This window comes from Macaca nemestrina, chromosome 12 (assembly GCF_043159975.1).
Source record: "Macaca nemestrina isolate mMacNem1 chromosome 12, mMacNem.hap1, whole genome shotgun sequence".
NCBI classification, from domain to species: domain Eukaryota; kingdom Metazoa; phylum Chordata; class Mammalia; order Primates; family Cercopithecidae; genus Macaca; species Macaca nemestrina.
In genome coordinates, this window is record NC_092136.1 from 74,752,466 (window position 1) to 74,767,582 (window position 15,117).

Below are 15,117 nucleotides of genomic sequence, written 5' to 3' on the forward strand. Positions count from 1 at the left end.
GAGCTGCCTGAGGCCCCCACAGTCAGTGGGGGCCGAACTGGGACTCGATCCTAGTCGGTAGGGTAGTTGCTTTGCCACATAGGAAGGGCAGGAGAGGCCCCTAACACAGTGCCTGGAACCCAGCACTGAGTACAGATTCTAGTAAAGAAGGCACGTTAACTTGCATACAATCTGTATCCATCTCACTTAATCCCCGCAATAGCCCTGTTAGGTGGGAAGTCATCCTAACTTTACAAGGTGCAGCTCAGAGAAGGCAGAGACTGGACTGGAACCTAGGCTTCCTGGCCCTGAAGTTCAGCCCGTGACAGCTCCCCCACCAAGTGGGAATGGGCAGTAAAATAAGCCAGGCATGGGTGTGGGGCCACCCAGAGGACCCAAAGGGGTTCTTGAGGCCACGTTCCTCCATCCTGACTCAGGTGGGGAGGGTGGTAAGAGGTCTGTGCTGTTGCATCTCAAACACCAGTCTGTGATGACTGGAGTTGCTGGTGTGGGAGTGGCAGTGCAGGTGGCAGAGATGGGTGAGTTAGGGGTGGGGTGGGTTCTAGAGGTTGGTCCAGCCAGTGTTGCTGTCCCCAGTGGCCCATCACTGCCCTGTGTGGAGTTTTCCTGCCGCCTGGAGGCCATTGGAGGGATCACCCTGTTATTCTCACCCTGGTGCTTGTTAAAGTCTCGGGAGATAATGAGCCTGTTGGATTGTGTGGGTCCCAGATGTGGATGCAAGTGGGGGAGATGCGGATTAGCCTTCTCCTGAGTGCCTACTGTGTGCCCTGCACTGCCATGTATGATTTTATTTAATTTTCAGACTTCCCTCCGGAGTAGCTATTACTGCCCCACATTATGAACAAGAAAACTGGGGCTCAGAGAGGTGAAGTGACCAGCTCAAGGCTACCCAGCAGGTCAATGACAGAGCTTGGCCCATTGGGAACCCAGGTTTCCTGGCTGTAGAGGAAGGAGAAGTTACTGACATGTGTGAGCTCCGTGCTCCACAGCTTGCAGGGGGCAGTCACAGCTTGCAGGGACTTTTCCCCAGTCCCCGCAGCACGGGGCTCCTTGTCCTCCTGACACTCCAGCTGTGGCCTCCGAGAGAGCATGCCCTTGTCTGCCTGTGTCCTGCTGCATCACCGCACCTAGCAGAATGCCCAGCACACAGGGAGTGCCTAATAAACGCCCATTCTAAGGAAGCTGTCCAGTGGGAGCTATGGTGTTTAGCAGCAGAGGCGTTGGAGCCTGACAGGTCTGATGGGCATCCCAGCTCTGCCACTCCCTAGCTGTGTGACCCTGGGTCAGTTACTTACCTTCTCTGAGCTTCAGTTTCCTCAGTAGTAAGGTGGAAATGATAACAGTACTTACCTCATAAGGTTGTGGTGAAAGTTAAATGAGGTAATCCCTGGTACTTGGCAAATACATAGCCAGTAAATATTATTAATAGTTACTAATAAGAGAAGGTAGTGATTCAAAATCATACAGCAGGCCGGGCGTGGTGGCTCACACCTGTAATCTCAGCAATTTGGGAGGCCGAGGTGGGTGGATCACGAGGTCAGGAGTTCAAGACCAGCCTGGCCAATATGGTGAAACCCCCGTCTCTACTAAAAATACAAAAATTAGTTGGGCATGGTGGTGCTTGCCTGTAGTCCTGGCTACTCGGGAGGCTGAGGCAGGAGTATCGCTGAACCTGGGAGGTGGAGGTTGCAGTGAGCCAAGATCGTGCCACTGCACTCCAGCCTGGAAGACAGAGTGAAAGCCTGGGCGACAGAGTGAGATTCCGTCAAAAAAAAAAAAAAAAAGAAATCATCCAGCAGAGCTGGGATTTGAGCCTACCTCTCTGCAACTGTAAAAAGTCTGATCCTTTCCATTATGCCACAGTGCCTTGGGTTCAGGCTGGGCTGAAGTGTCAGGGGAGACTCCCGGAAGAAGGGGCTAGAGCTGGATGACAAGAAGGAAAGAGGCATTCCAGATGTGAGGGACAGCTGGAACAGGGGTGCAGCAGTTGGAATAGGCAGGGTGACCCTGGAACACAGGGAGGGGGGCAGTGAGGAGGGTGGAAGTGGGAGATGGAGGATCGAACTGCTGTGTGATGGGAGCCCCCTGGATAAGGCACACAGCAGGTCAGTGAGTGTTCTTAGAGGCAGGACAGATGGCCCTTGCCACTCAACCCCTTCAAGTTTCCCAATCCTTTGTCCTGCCACTCCCGCTACCTCTACTGCTCCACTCAGTTATCACCATCTCCCCTTCCTGTTTGCCCATGCTGTCTCCTGTACCTGGTGCCAGGCCTCTCCCATCTCTGCCTGTTGAGCCCCCCTCATCCTTAGAGGCCTATTTCAAAGGGTAGCATGACCCCCACAGAATCTTCTAGGCCCCTAGACAGAAGCATGACACACGCACAGCAGTATCCCTTCAGGTGCCCTGGAGACACACCATCCTTCGTGCATCTTGTTGCCGTTTTTCTTCCGTTTTCTCAGTGTGACTTTTCTCAGTCTGCTCAGCTCCACCACGTGGTCTCCAGTGCCCCATCCCTCTGGGCGCACCCAGTTCACACTGATCCACCTGGCTGCTCCAGCAAGAATGAGGAAGTGGCTTTGTATTTAAAAGACACACGCTGAGAAATGGACAGCTATTTTCCTTTGTTTTTTTCCATGTCATTTCTCCATTTACCCACTTTTGGTGTAAGCAGAGGTCCCAAGCTCAGCAGGGGAAACTCCAGGCAGAGGAGAGTGCACTGAGCCACATTTTCTGACTTCTTCTTTTTCACTCTGTTGCCAGGCTAGAGTGCAGTGGCATAATCTCGACTCACTGCGACCTCCGCCTCCCGGGTTCAAGAGATTCTTCTGCCTCAGCTTCCCAAGTAGCTGGGAATACAGGCACGCACCACCACACCCAGCTAATTTTTGTATATTTAGTAGATACGGGGTTTCACCACATTGGCCAGGATGGTCTCAATCTCTTGACCTCGTGATCCACCTGCCTCGGCCTCTGAAAGTGCTGGGATTACAGGTGTGAGCCACTGTGCCCGGCCTTCTGATTTCTTAAGACATGAATTTGAGGCTGCTGTTGCCAAATTACATTGTCAATTTATCGACTGAATTCATAGTACTGCTCTGTCTCAGGTGAAACTTAGGGCCCAGACCTCGATGAGAATGAGATAGTGGTCATGTGGGAAGATACAGACAATTTAGAGGCCCCCCGCCCCCGCCCCAACAACCCCTACTCCACAGCGCCTCTTAGTGGCAGAAGCAGTCCCTGCTCCTCTGCCTGCGGAGGCTCCTGCCGCCTTGCCTGAAGATGTTGCAATGACCTTGCCTTGAAGTTACCCTGCAGTGTTTTAGTTATTTATTGCTGAGTAACAGGCCACTCCACAGGTAGTGACTTAATTGGGTTTGCTCAGATGACTGCAATCACTGGATGCTGGGCTCAGCTGGGATAGTTGGGATGGCTGATGCTGGGCCTCTCTGTCCACAGGGTCCTTCTTCCCAGTTTCTTCATGGCACGGTGACCTCAGGATTCCGGGAGAATGGAGGCAGGAGCTAAGCATCTGAGGCCTGGGCTTCTTGCATCATGTCACTTATCATACATTCTCCTGGTTAAAGCTAGTCATGAGGCCAGCCCAAATTCAAGGCGTGAAAACTAGACTCCACTTCTGGAGCAAAATATGGTGGGCATATGTCACCTGAGGGGAGGCTAGTTCTCTTCATGCCACACTCACATTGTCTCCAGCCCCATCATGGGTTAGATCCTTGCCTGCCTAATTCCTGAGTCAAATCTGGGAGGACGCAGCACACACATCAAAAGAATTGCAAGATTTTGCTAACTTATATCAGCAAAAGTCTGGATAGCATATATGAGAATGTTTTCTGTGGGTGCTAATCCAGGGAGGGAGGAATATGATTTTCACTGGGCTGAACTGATTAATATAGGTACATTTAGCTGAGATTCTAGATTCAATGTGCCAGTGTGAGCAGCTAGGAGTGGTTCTGTTTGCTTAGCTGGTTGACTGACTCCTGGATTCAATCAAGGCCTGTGCTCACTGAAATCGAGATGCCAGAAGTTCCTTGTTTTAATATAGAAGATGCAATTCAAAGACCAAGGGAGGGAGGAATGTTGAGGTGACTGTTGCCCGTGTGACCCACTCCCTCTCCTTGGCTAAGTTCCACATGCCTAATTTCCTCCTGTACAGCCTGGAAGACTCCCTTCACCAAGGCACCAAGAAACACATGAGTGAAGCATGATGCAGCACTTGCTCTCTGTGGCGTGGGCATACTGGTGGGAGATGCTGCCATGAAAATGGACTCCATGATTTCAGTGGAAATAATGGGACCCCAGGGGAGCAGAGGGCGAACAGCGCTCGACCGCCCAGAACATCAGACCTCAGGTGGCAATCAGCATGTTCTGACCACAAATGACTTCAGCAAAGGCTGATTAATCAAGGGCCAAATAGGACCCAGGAGACCAAACAGATGGGCAGCTCTTAAGGTCCTCTTTAATCTCTCTCTCTCTCTTTTTTTTTTTTTAGATGGGATTGCAGTGGTGCGATCTCGGCTCACTGCAACCTCCACCTCCTGGGTTCCAGCGATTCTCCTGCCTCAGCCTCCCAAGTAGCTGGGATTACAGGCATGTGCCACTACGCCCAGTGAATTTTTGTATTATTAGTAGAGATGGGGTTTCACCATGTTGGCCAGGCTGGTCTTAAACTCCTGACCTCAGATGATCCACCCACCTCGGACTCCCAAAGTGCTGGGATTACAGGCATGAGCCACTGCACCTGGCCCTCCTCAATCTCTATAACAGAAACAACAAAACAAAACAACCAACAAACAGAAAAACACAAACCCTCCAGAGCTGGCAAGTGGAAGCTTGACTTGACCCACTAAAAACAGAATCTCAACCTCTCACCCCAAGTCCCTAGAATGAAAGAGAGGCCGGTACCCTTCACAAAAGCCCCTTTAATAGCACCAGAGATACATACTGTAAATCATTCCTTCAGCCTTCTGCAAAAGGTCGTGGGCCATTTGCCAGAGAATTGTGCTCTGCGAAAGGAAAATTTTTCAGGGATTAGTGGATGTTAAGTCTATTTAATGTGAATTCCTGAGGACACAGAAAGCTGCTGTGTAGAGGCTCAGGTGGGTCAGGTAATAATTGGAGTTTTGACCCGAGTGCAGTGGGACCCTGAACCCATTCTGCAATTATGATGATTATTTTTTACTTTCATGATATGATTGGAATTACAGGTAGAATTCACACATAAGCCTCCAGACCTGTGGAATAAGCATCATTATGGCAAAATGATGAAGTGGAAACCCCTCAATCTTCCCCTTCTTACCAAAATAATACACCAATAATAAACTCTGGGGAGTCACAGGAACTTGTGCCACCATCAAAGACTTGAAAGATGCAACGGTGGTTTCTGTCACATTTCATTTAACTCATCTATTTGGTCTGTGCAGAAGGCACGGGTCTCGGAGAATGACAGGGCATTACCGTAAGCTTACTCGGGGTGAGTTCAGTTGCAGATGCTATTATTCCAGGTGTGGTCTTTTTATGGAAACTATAATTTTATTCTGCCACAATGTAAAACTATCTGATGAATTATGTTTTCTTGTCCTCTGTAGACTGTCCCCTTAGCGGTTTTCTTTCTCTTGGCAGGGATAGCAGTACACCTTTCTCATCTTGTCTTGAAACTCCTCAAGTCTCTGATTTTCTGTCTATGTGGATTTTGATCATCCTCCCATATCACAGGCCATTATATTTGTCCACTACATTGATTATACTACGTTGCTAGGATCGGGAGAAGGAGAAGCAGTGGGTACTTCAGATGCATCAATAAGATACAAGTGTGCCTGAGAATGGAAGTAAATCTCGTGAGAACATAGGGGCCTGCCACCTACGTGAAGTTCCTGGGTGTTCAGTGATCTGGATCATGCCAGGAAAGACGCTGCAAAGTGAAAGACAACTTGCTGGGCTTTCTGCCTCTTACTGTTAATAAGTACATTTCTTGGGCTTCTGTGTATTTTAGAGGCAACATATATTGGTGTGTTTTTCTGATCCTTATAAGCTTACTGAGTAAACTATAAGGCTGCAGGGTTGGAGTGGGGCCCAGAGAAAAGGAAAATTTCCAGGTGGTCCAGAATGAAAGGCAAGCAACTCTGCCACATGGCCCTGATAGCCCAGCCAATCCCAAGGTGGCTCAAGTGTCTGCAGCAGATGGGATGGTATTTGAACCCATGGCAGACTCTGACAGAAGAATCACAATGGAGTATCTACAATTTAGGAGTGAAGCCTGCTGCTCCTTAGCAAGCAGTTTTCCTCCTTTTGGGGAAGGACTGCTCACTGCTGGCTGGGCTTAGCTGACAGTGGTCTCAATGTGGGAGGCACCAAGGGATTGTGAAAGTAATTAATGACTGTTAACACACACTGTGTTTTCTCAGGGATACTTGGGTTATATGTGCTCAGTCGTTGCTAAATGAGATGTCAGTAAATTATGCATCAGGTATGAAAACACACTTGACTTCTCTCCTTTCTTATCCCCCTTCACTGAAATCGGGCTTCTGTTTCTTCTACTCCAGAGAGTCTGCAATTGCCAAGGTCAGTGATCTCTTTATTGCTACTTTAAAAAAACTAATTTCGGCCGGACACAGTGGCTCATGCCTGTAATCCCAGCACTTTGGGAGGCTGAGGCAGGCAGATCACGAGGTCAAGAGATTGAGACCATCGTGGCCAACATGGTGAAACCCCGTCTCTACTAAAAATACAAAAACTTAGCTGGGCATGGTGGTGTGCACCTGTAGTCCCAGCTACTTGGGAGGCTGAGACAGGAGAATCCCTTGAACCTGGGAGGCGGAGATTGCAGTGAGCCGAGATCATGCCACTGCACTCCAGCCTGGCAACAGAGTGAGACTCCATCTCAAAAAACAAACAAACAAACAAAAAAAACAACTAATTTCATGCCTATGAAAAAAATTCCAACATACATGACAATTAAATGATAGTACCCATAGCTGGGCGCGGTGGCTTCTGCCTGTAATCCCAGCACTTTGGGAGGCTGAGGTGGGTGGATCATGAGGTCAGGAGTTCGAGACCAGCCTGACCAACATCGTGAAACTCTGTCTCTACTAAAAATACAAAAGTTAGCTGGGCATGGTAGTGTGTGCCTGTAGTCCCAGCTACTCGGGAGGCTGAGACAGGAGAATTGCTTGAACCCAGGAAGTGGAGGTTGCAGGGAACAGAGCTCTCACTACTACACTCCAGCCTGGCTGACAGAGTAAGACTCCATCTCAAAATAAATAAATAATAGTACCCATCACAAAACTTCAATATGTGACGACATTTTGCCCATTTCGTTCAACAGATTCTAAATCTGTATTGTAGGGAAGCCGTTATGGTCTCTAACCCTGTTGACTCTTCATCCTTGATGTCTTTCCCAAGGTGACATTCCTTTCTAGTTTTCCTCTGACTCCTCTGCTTCTTTAGGACAGCCTCCACTTGGGGGCTCCTTCCTCTGCCTGTCCCCTGAATGTGGGTGTTTCCCAGCACTCTGTCCTGACCCCATCCATCTCTCACTTTCTACACTCTTGCTAGGTAAACTCACCCTCTCTCATAGCCTTTTTACCTTCTGTGGGTTGGTGAGGCTCACATTTCAATGAGGTCTGCATCTCCGCCTTCAGCTCAGACCCCTTTCCCAGGCTCAGACCGCCATGTCCAGAAGTCTCCTGGACATCAAATTGAGTCCATCCTCCTGCCAAAACAAGCTATTTCCTGGATTCCCATTAATCCACACAACAATAAAGGTCTACTCATATTTATTAGATACTAATTTGTGTGTAAGAAAAAAAATGTAAGATTCTGGAACAAGCCAAAGAAATTACTGCTACATGAAAAAGATGGACACAAGTGTTGGTGAGGACGTGGAGAAATTGGAACCCTCCTACACTGTGGGTAGGAATGTAAAATAGTGGAGCCCTGGCCCACCCAGAACCAGAATCAATCCCGTAGAGGGTTTTCCCCCCTTCCCCACGCTTCAAGAGATGGGCTCTTGAGCACAGTAGAATGATCAGAGCTCACGGCAGCCTTCATCAAGCCTACAGGCATGCACCACCACACCCAGCAGAGGATGTTGAACTGATGGACCAAGGTGAAGAGCGAATGAAAGTGCAGGTGCGGCCAGGCGCGGTGGCTCAAGCCTGTAATCCCAGCACTTTGGGAGGCCGAGACGGGCGGATCACGAGGTCAGGAGTTCGAGACCATCCTGGCTAACACGGTGAAACCCCGTCTCTACTAAAAAATACAAAAAACTAGCCGGGCGAGGTGGCGGGCGCCTGTAGTCCCGGCTACTCGGGAGGCTGAGGCCGGAGAATGGCGTAAAAACCCGGGAGGCAGAGCTTGCAGTGAGCTGAGATCCGGCCACTGCACTCCAGCCTGGGCGACACAGCGAGACTCCGTCTCAAAAAAAAAAAAAAAAAAAAAAAAAAAAGAAAGTGCAGGTGCTTTGATGGATGACGGATGGAGTGGCTTGCCTCCGGGAATGAAAGTGTGCAGAAAGGGCCAGGCGCCTGCGGGCTGCGTTGCAGGGCCTCTGAGGGATGATGGGCTCAGATGTGGAGGCTATAGGAATGCCTGGGCAAACTGGGCAGAAATACCACAACCTGGGCAGGCTTTGGGAGCCCCCAAGCCAAGCCCTAGGGAGAGGGAGAGGGAGCGGGGCTGCCTGCCCCTGCTGGCTTGGGCTCAGGAAAGCCATAGTGATTCTTCTCAGGATGGCCTGAGCCTCCTGGAATTGTGATAAGCCCCAAAGACAGGATAAGGCTCCAGGAAAATGACTAATACCAGATTTCCTGTCAACCCTGGCAACGAGAGGAGGGGGCTCCCAGTGTATTTAATGAGATTTACCAAAATAAAGACGCGGCATTTCTTACACCTGAGTGCCATGCTGTGATGCATAGACTGAATTACAAATTGTGAGATGTGTGAAGGAAGAGGGGGTAGCCATAGCGATAGTGAAAAGTGGGCAAATTTGCTATTTAGCAGGAAGACCAGGCAGGTCTTAGCGATAGATTGGAAGCAGAGGGTCAGAGACTGGTACTAAAAAGGATTTCCCGGCTTCTGGCTGAGAACTGGGTCAACCCGAGTACATTCCCACCCACTTCCTCTAGGCCATCCATCCACCCAGCGGCACAGACTCCCGAAAGTGTCGCTCCAGTCCGACCTGGCTCCTGTCCCTTGTCCACAAAGACCGTCTCCCCGCTCCCCCAATATGGCACAAGGTGCCCAGGCCGTGCGGGGCGTCGGCATGTATCACTGGTGGGGTCCATTGTGTGAGGAGTAACATCGCGGCCATTCCCCAGACCAGCCACCGGGGGTTCCAGCGAGGCCTCAGCCCAGCTCCCGGAAAGGGTCTCCTAGCCAGGCCCTCTAGCGGCCCTAGGCGGGTAGGCGGAGCACAGATCCTGGGGCCTCTTTCGCCCACCCTCGCCAGGGCACTGTGCTTCTCACCGGCCAGATCCCGCGTCCCGAGATCTCGCGGGGCCAGGCTGCACGGGCGGCGGAACCCAGAGTCCGGGGCGGGGCCGGAGACGAGCCGGCAGGCTGGGGGCTGTGCGAGTGCGCGGGGCTAGGGGGCTACTGTTTCCAAGCCGAGAGCTCGGGTGGCGGGGCTCTGTGGGCGGAGACGCCCTCCCGAGCCTGGGCATCTTCGGGGTGGGACTCTCGGGTAGGAGTTCCGCCGCCGGCCCATCCGGTTTCAGCAGGTCGCCTTTGCCCCTGGGCCGGGCGGGGAAACTCCCATTCCAGAGACCACCCCCAACTCCCAGCCCCTCGCGGCGTAGGGGCGCCTTTTCTGCGCTGCCGCGGGGCTGTCCTCTCCCCTCCCCGGGCTGCTGCAGTAAGGGCGCCGGAGCCCGCGGACTGCGGGGGTTGCGGTAGCCTCTGCTTTGTGAGGCCCTGCAGCGGGGAGGAGGAAGGAGAGGCGGGAGGAGGTGGGGACGGGGACGCCGCGGGAGACGGGGAGGTGCCTGCCGCAGGGAGGAGCTAGGCCTCGAGTGAAGCCTGCTTGTAAGAAGGTCCAGGGGAGTCGGGTGCGCCCCCGCCCTCGCTGCCCCAGCCCAGGATGGGGACCCAGAGCCCCTCCCCCACTGGGCCTTCTTTCTCGGTAGTGGAGAGCTGGACTGGACTGAGCTGGGAATGCCTGCAGCTCAGAGGCGCTGCTCTAAGTCGGGACCGGCTTGCAAATGAAAATGTTGAGGGGCTGACTCTGGGCTCATAGCAGAAGCTGCCAGATCTAGCGGCCACCCCGCAGTCCTCATCTGCGCCGGCCCTCCCAGCTTTCGACCCGGCCTCACTGTCTCCTGATTGAATCACTCCGGGCACCACAGGCCCCTGGTTCCTCCTTACAGCTATGGGCCAGCCCCTCTTGGAACTGGACCCGCATCTCTTTCCATTCTGATACTCTCCGAGGAAGCGGTGTCCTTCATGTGGGACTTGTGACCATCCTCCCCCCAGCCCCGGGGCAGCTGACTCCCAGGCCCTGTTTCCAGACGTCTCTTCAGAGGTCAAGCCCTGGTAGCCAGTGGCCTGGACATCTGCCCCCGGGTGTCTCGGAGGCCCTCAGGGAAACCTTGTTTTGCTTCTCAGAGGTGGCACCACGTCCTCCTGGCCTGTGGAAACGTGTGTGTCATGGGACCTGGTGTGTGGGTCAGAGGAAGGAGTGGGAGGAGGAGGAGGGTGTCCACACGCAAAGTTTGTTTGTTTGTTTGTTTGTTTTTTGAGACTGAGTCTCTATTGCCCAGGCTGGAGTGCAGTGGCTAGATTTCGGCTCACTGCAATCTCTGCCTCCCAGGTTCAAGCGATTCTCGTGTCTTAGCCTCCCAAGTACCTGGGATTACAGGTGCCTGCCACTACACCCAGCTAATTTTTGTATATTTAGTAGAGAGGGGGTTTCACCATGTTGGACAGGCTGGTCTTGAACTCCTGACCTCAAATAATCCACCCGCCTCGGCCTCCTAAAGTGCTGGGATTACAGCTGTGAGCCATCGAGCCTGGCCTTCACACGCAATTCTTTTTTTTTTTTTTTTTTTTTTGAGACGGAGTCTCGCTCTGTCGCCCAGGTTGGAGTGCAGTGGCCGGATCTCAGCTCACTGCAAGCTCCGCCTCCCGGGTTTACGCCATTCTCCTGCCTCAGCCTCCAGAGTAGCTGGGACTACAGGCGCCCGCCACCTCGCCCGGCTAGTTTTTTGTATTTTTTAGTAGAGACGGGGTTTCATGGTGTTAGCCAGGATGGTCTCGATCTCCTGACCTCGTGATCTGCCCGTCTTGGCCTCCCAAAGTGCTGGGATTACAGGCTTGAGCCACCGCGCCGGGCCTCACACGCAGTTCTTTAGCCTCAATGTGGCCTTGTCTTATCTTCAGGTCCCTGACTATTGGAGCTCATATGGCAGCAAGCTCTGAGGGCTACTTTTGTGTTGGGCCAAAAAAGCCAGCCTCACTGTGAAGAAACCTCTGTGTGTGTGTGTGTTTGTGTGTGTGTAGAGAAAACCCTAGTGCTGTTGGGAACGCGTGAGGAGGCAGGCTTGGGGCCAGTTGGATGGGGAAGGCTTGCTTAGAAAACTAGACGATTTCGGTGTCCTCCGTACTGTACTTACTCTGATGATTTTCCTGTAAGAACTGAGCTGAGCTCCTTTGAAAGGAGTAGCAGTATTCCTTGGGAGCCAGCTTTGGTGGGGGCAACTGGTGAAGCCTCCATCCTAGCTCCTTAGGGGCTCTGGACTTTGAAAGGGAGGCTGTAGTACAGCCTTGTGGCCCATGCCAGTGGCATCCCGGCAGGACCCACCTCTGACTGAGGCTGAGCCCCAGGCCCGCTGGCAGCTCCCAGCCTTCCTCCCCACAGCCTGGCTGTGGCTGTTCCTCGGCCTGCCAGCACCACACTTACAGCCTACAGGACTCGACCCCACTCCCTCCCTGATTTCCTGGAATTCAGAAAATGGATCACCCCTGCCTCGTCCTAGTTTTCCACCCCAGAGACCTGCCATACCCTTGGTCAAGTCCTCATGCAAACCAGATTCCTTTTATTCAGGGACTTCCAGAGGGAGCGTTACCCAGTTCTCAGCCACACCCATGCCACCCTGTCTACCCTGTCTGGACTGCCTAGACTCCATCAGAACTCCATAGCCACTTTCTCTGGAAAGCCTTCCTGGCCGCCCTCGCCAGGTGTTCTCCCTTCACTGGCCTCTTAAAGCCAGGCCTTGACTTGTCCTAGGGCCTCATCCCATACCATGTTTTATTGTCATAATATTCTTTCCCATAGTGACCCCAGTGCTCAGCACAGTCTGGCACAAAGTGCATGCTAAGGACAAGCTTGCTGCATGGAGAAATGAATGGGGACTTCAGATACACACACACACACTTTTTTTTTTTTTGAGACCGAATCTCGCTCTGTTGCCCAGGCTAGAGTGTAGTGGCACAATCTCGGCTCACTGCAACCTCTGCCTCCCAGGTTCAAGTGATTCTCCTGCCTCAGCCTCCTGAGTAGCTGGGATTACAGGGGCCCGCCACTACACCTGGCTAATTTTTCTATTTTTAGTAGAGACAGGGTTTTACCATGTTGGCCAGGCTAGTCTCGAACTCCTGACCTCAGATGATCCACCCAACTTGGCCTCCCGAAATGCTGGGATTATAGGCATGAGCCACTGTTCCTGGCTCTAGGTATATTTTTTAGAAGCTCTCGGTTGAGCTGTCATGAATATTGAATGAGGATTAACAGGTGTTAGGTTCTACCGTGTCCTGAAACTTATGATCAGAGGCCTGGTTTCCTCAAGAAGTTTGACTCCTGGATGAGCTTTAAGGCTGAGCTCTTGGCAAACAACTGTCATCCAGAATTCCTGTGTGCCAGGTGGGTCCTTGCTCCTGTTTCATCTGCAGGCTTCAACTCAGCCACCCAGGGCTCAGCCTGCTGGGATTTGGCACCACTTATGAGGCTGTCATGGCATCTGACCCTTGCCTTATTCTGCCCACCTCTGTGATGGGGTCCTGTTTCAACCTAGCATCGCCTGCCCACTCCCGTCTCATGCTGACAACTCACAGGAACTGGTGCTTCTCAGTACCCTCTGGTTCAGATGGATGAATGCAGAGCCTGACAGGCTCACCTATACACACATATGCACCCCTGCCCAACAGAGACAGACAGAAACTGCTGAGTCAGAGGGACCATTTTTATTAGATTCCAGCAAGGCTACTGTACATGTTTCATGCAGATTAAATATGTGTCTTCACTGCCCCTGGGAGGGGAGCACTCTCACTGTCAGCTCCTTCATTGGTGTGTCAAGGGGGTGAGTGTCAAGGGGAGCTCTCAATGTATTCCGTATGGGGGGCAGTTGGGATCATGACTCGGGGTAGAGGTGAGACAGTAGGTAGCTGAGGGTCCCTGGGACCTTGAGTCTTCAGAGGTTCAGGGACTGCAGGACCTTGGTCCTTTGCTGGTGCTGGCACCAGAGAATCTTGATCCTTCAGAGGCACTGGGATTATAGGAACTTTATTCTTCAGAGGTTCAGGGACTATAGGACTTTGATTCTTTGGAGGCTGCAGGACCATGGGGCCTTGATCCTTCACTAGTACTGGGAGAATGGGGTCTTGATTCTTCACAGACTCAGGGGCTACAGGACCTTGATTCTTTACAGGTGCCACAACTGCAGAATCGTGAACCTTTGGATGCTCTGGGACTACAACATCTTGATCCTTAACTGGCCCTGAGATCACTAAACCTTGATTCTTTACAGGCTCAGAGACCATGGAACCTTGATTCTTTATGGGTGCTGTGGCCATGGCACTTTCATCCTTCAGATGCTCTGGGACCATGGGACCTTGATCCTTGACAGGTGCTGAGACCATGGGACCTTGATCCTTGACAGGTGCTGGGACCATGGGACCTTGATCCTTGACAGGTGCTGAGACCATGGGACCTTCATCCTTGACAGGTGCTGGGACCATAGGAACTTGATTCTTCACAGGCTCAGGAATCCTAGGACCTTGATCCTTTGGAGACTCTGGTACCACAGAACCTTGATCCTTAGCTCTTGCTGGAATCATAGGACTTTCATTCTTTGGAGGAACTGGGACCGAGGGACCTTGGTCCTTGACTGGTGCTGAGGTAACAGGGCTTTCATTCTTTAAAGGCTCAGGGACCATGTGATCTTGATCCTTGACTGGTAACAGGATCATGGGACCTAGATCCTTTGGAGGCCCTGGGACCACAGAACCTTGCTTCTTCAGAGGCTCTTGGACCATAGGACCTTGACCTTTCAGAAGGCCTGGGACCACAGAACCTTGATCCTTGTCTGGCTCTGTGGCTACAGGACCTCGATTCTTACTTGAATCACTGATGGGCTGAGCCAGGCTCCTGCAAAGGAGAGAGAGGTGATCACTGTGAGAGTAGAGCTCAGGCAGGGACAGGGCAGAGTACAGATTGCCTAATAAGTCTTGGCCTAGTGGAGCCTGGGCCAGGCAGCTCTTGCTGGAGAGCCAGGAGAATCTGATTTCTGTGTTCTCAGTACAGAATGTGGGTGGGGGTGAGAGAGGGGGGTGAGGGGAAGGCTCAGGGATCAGTCATTCAATGTGCTTGCCAATTGATTATAACCTGCACGTGGCACAGGGGGTAGCACCCTGGTGACAATGGCAGTACTATAGCTGGACTCGGAGTCATCCAGTAGGCATCCCAGCAGCCCGTCCACCCCACACTCCATCCAGATTCCTACTTTTTCTTCTGGGATTATTGGGCCCATCCTGGGAGCCCCATCTTAGCTGCCCACCAGATGCCCCCACAGGCCAGAGTGCTCTTTCCTTGTTCTCAGGGCCTTCCAAGTTCTTTTCCCTCCCTGACTCCCTGCCCCCTTGTTAACCACTGGCTGCAGGAAGGGGCAAGGGGTCCATGGCATACTAGGAAAGGAAGCAGTGGGAGTGGGAATGCCTCTCTCCCCCTCTCCTGCAAGGGGAAAAGTATTTTATCACTGACATTGTATAGAATGAGCAGCATATGGTGATAATAAAAAGCAGGACAGCTTAGTTTTTTTGTTATTTGTTTTTGTAGAGATGGGGTCTCACTATGTCACCTAGGCTGTTCTCCAGCTCCTGACCTCAAATGAT

At 52.0% G+C, this 15,117-nt stretch overlaps 1 protein-coding gene across 1 annotated transcript in view; it reads right to left on the reverse strand.

Annotated features, from left to right (window-relative positions):
- Positions 1-13,176: 13,176 nt before the first annotated feature.
- The window catches only part of LOC105468769 (microtubule associated protein 6), an 83,022-nt gene continuing 81,081 nt past the window's right edge, over positions 13,177-15,117 (reverse strand). Inside the window, exon 4 of the mRNA XM_011719110.3 lies at positions 13,177-14,374. Within this exon, the coding sequence (XP_011717412.2) occupies positions 13,315-14,374 (1,060 nt within the window). The 3' untranslated portion in view covers positions 13,177-13,314. The remainder of the gene's footprint in view (positions 14,375-15,117) is intronic.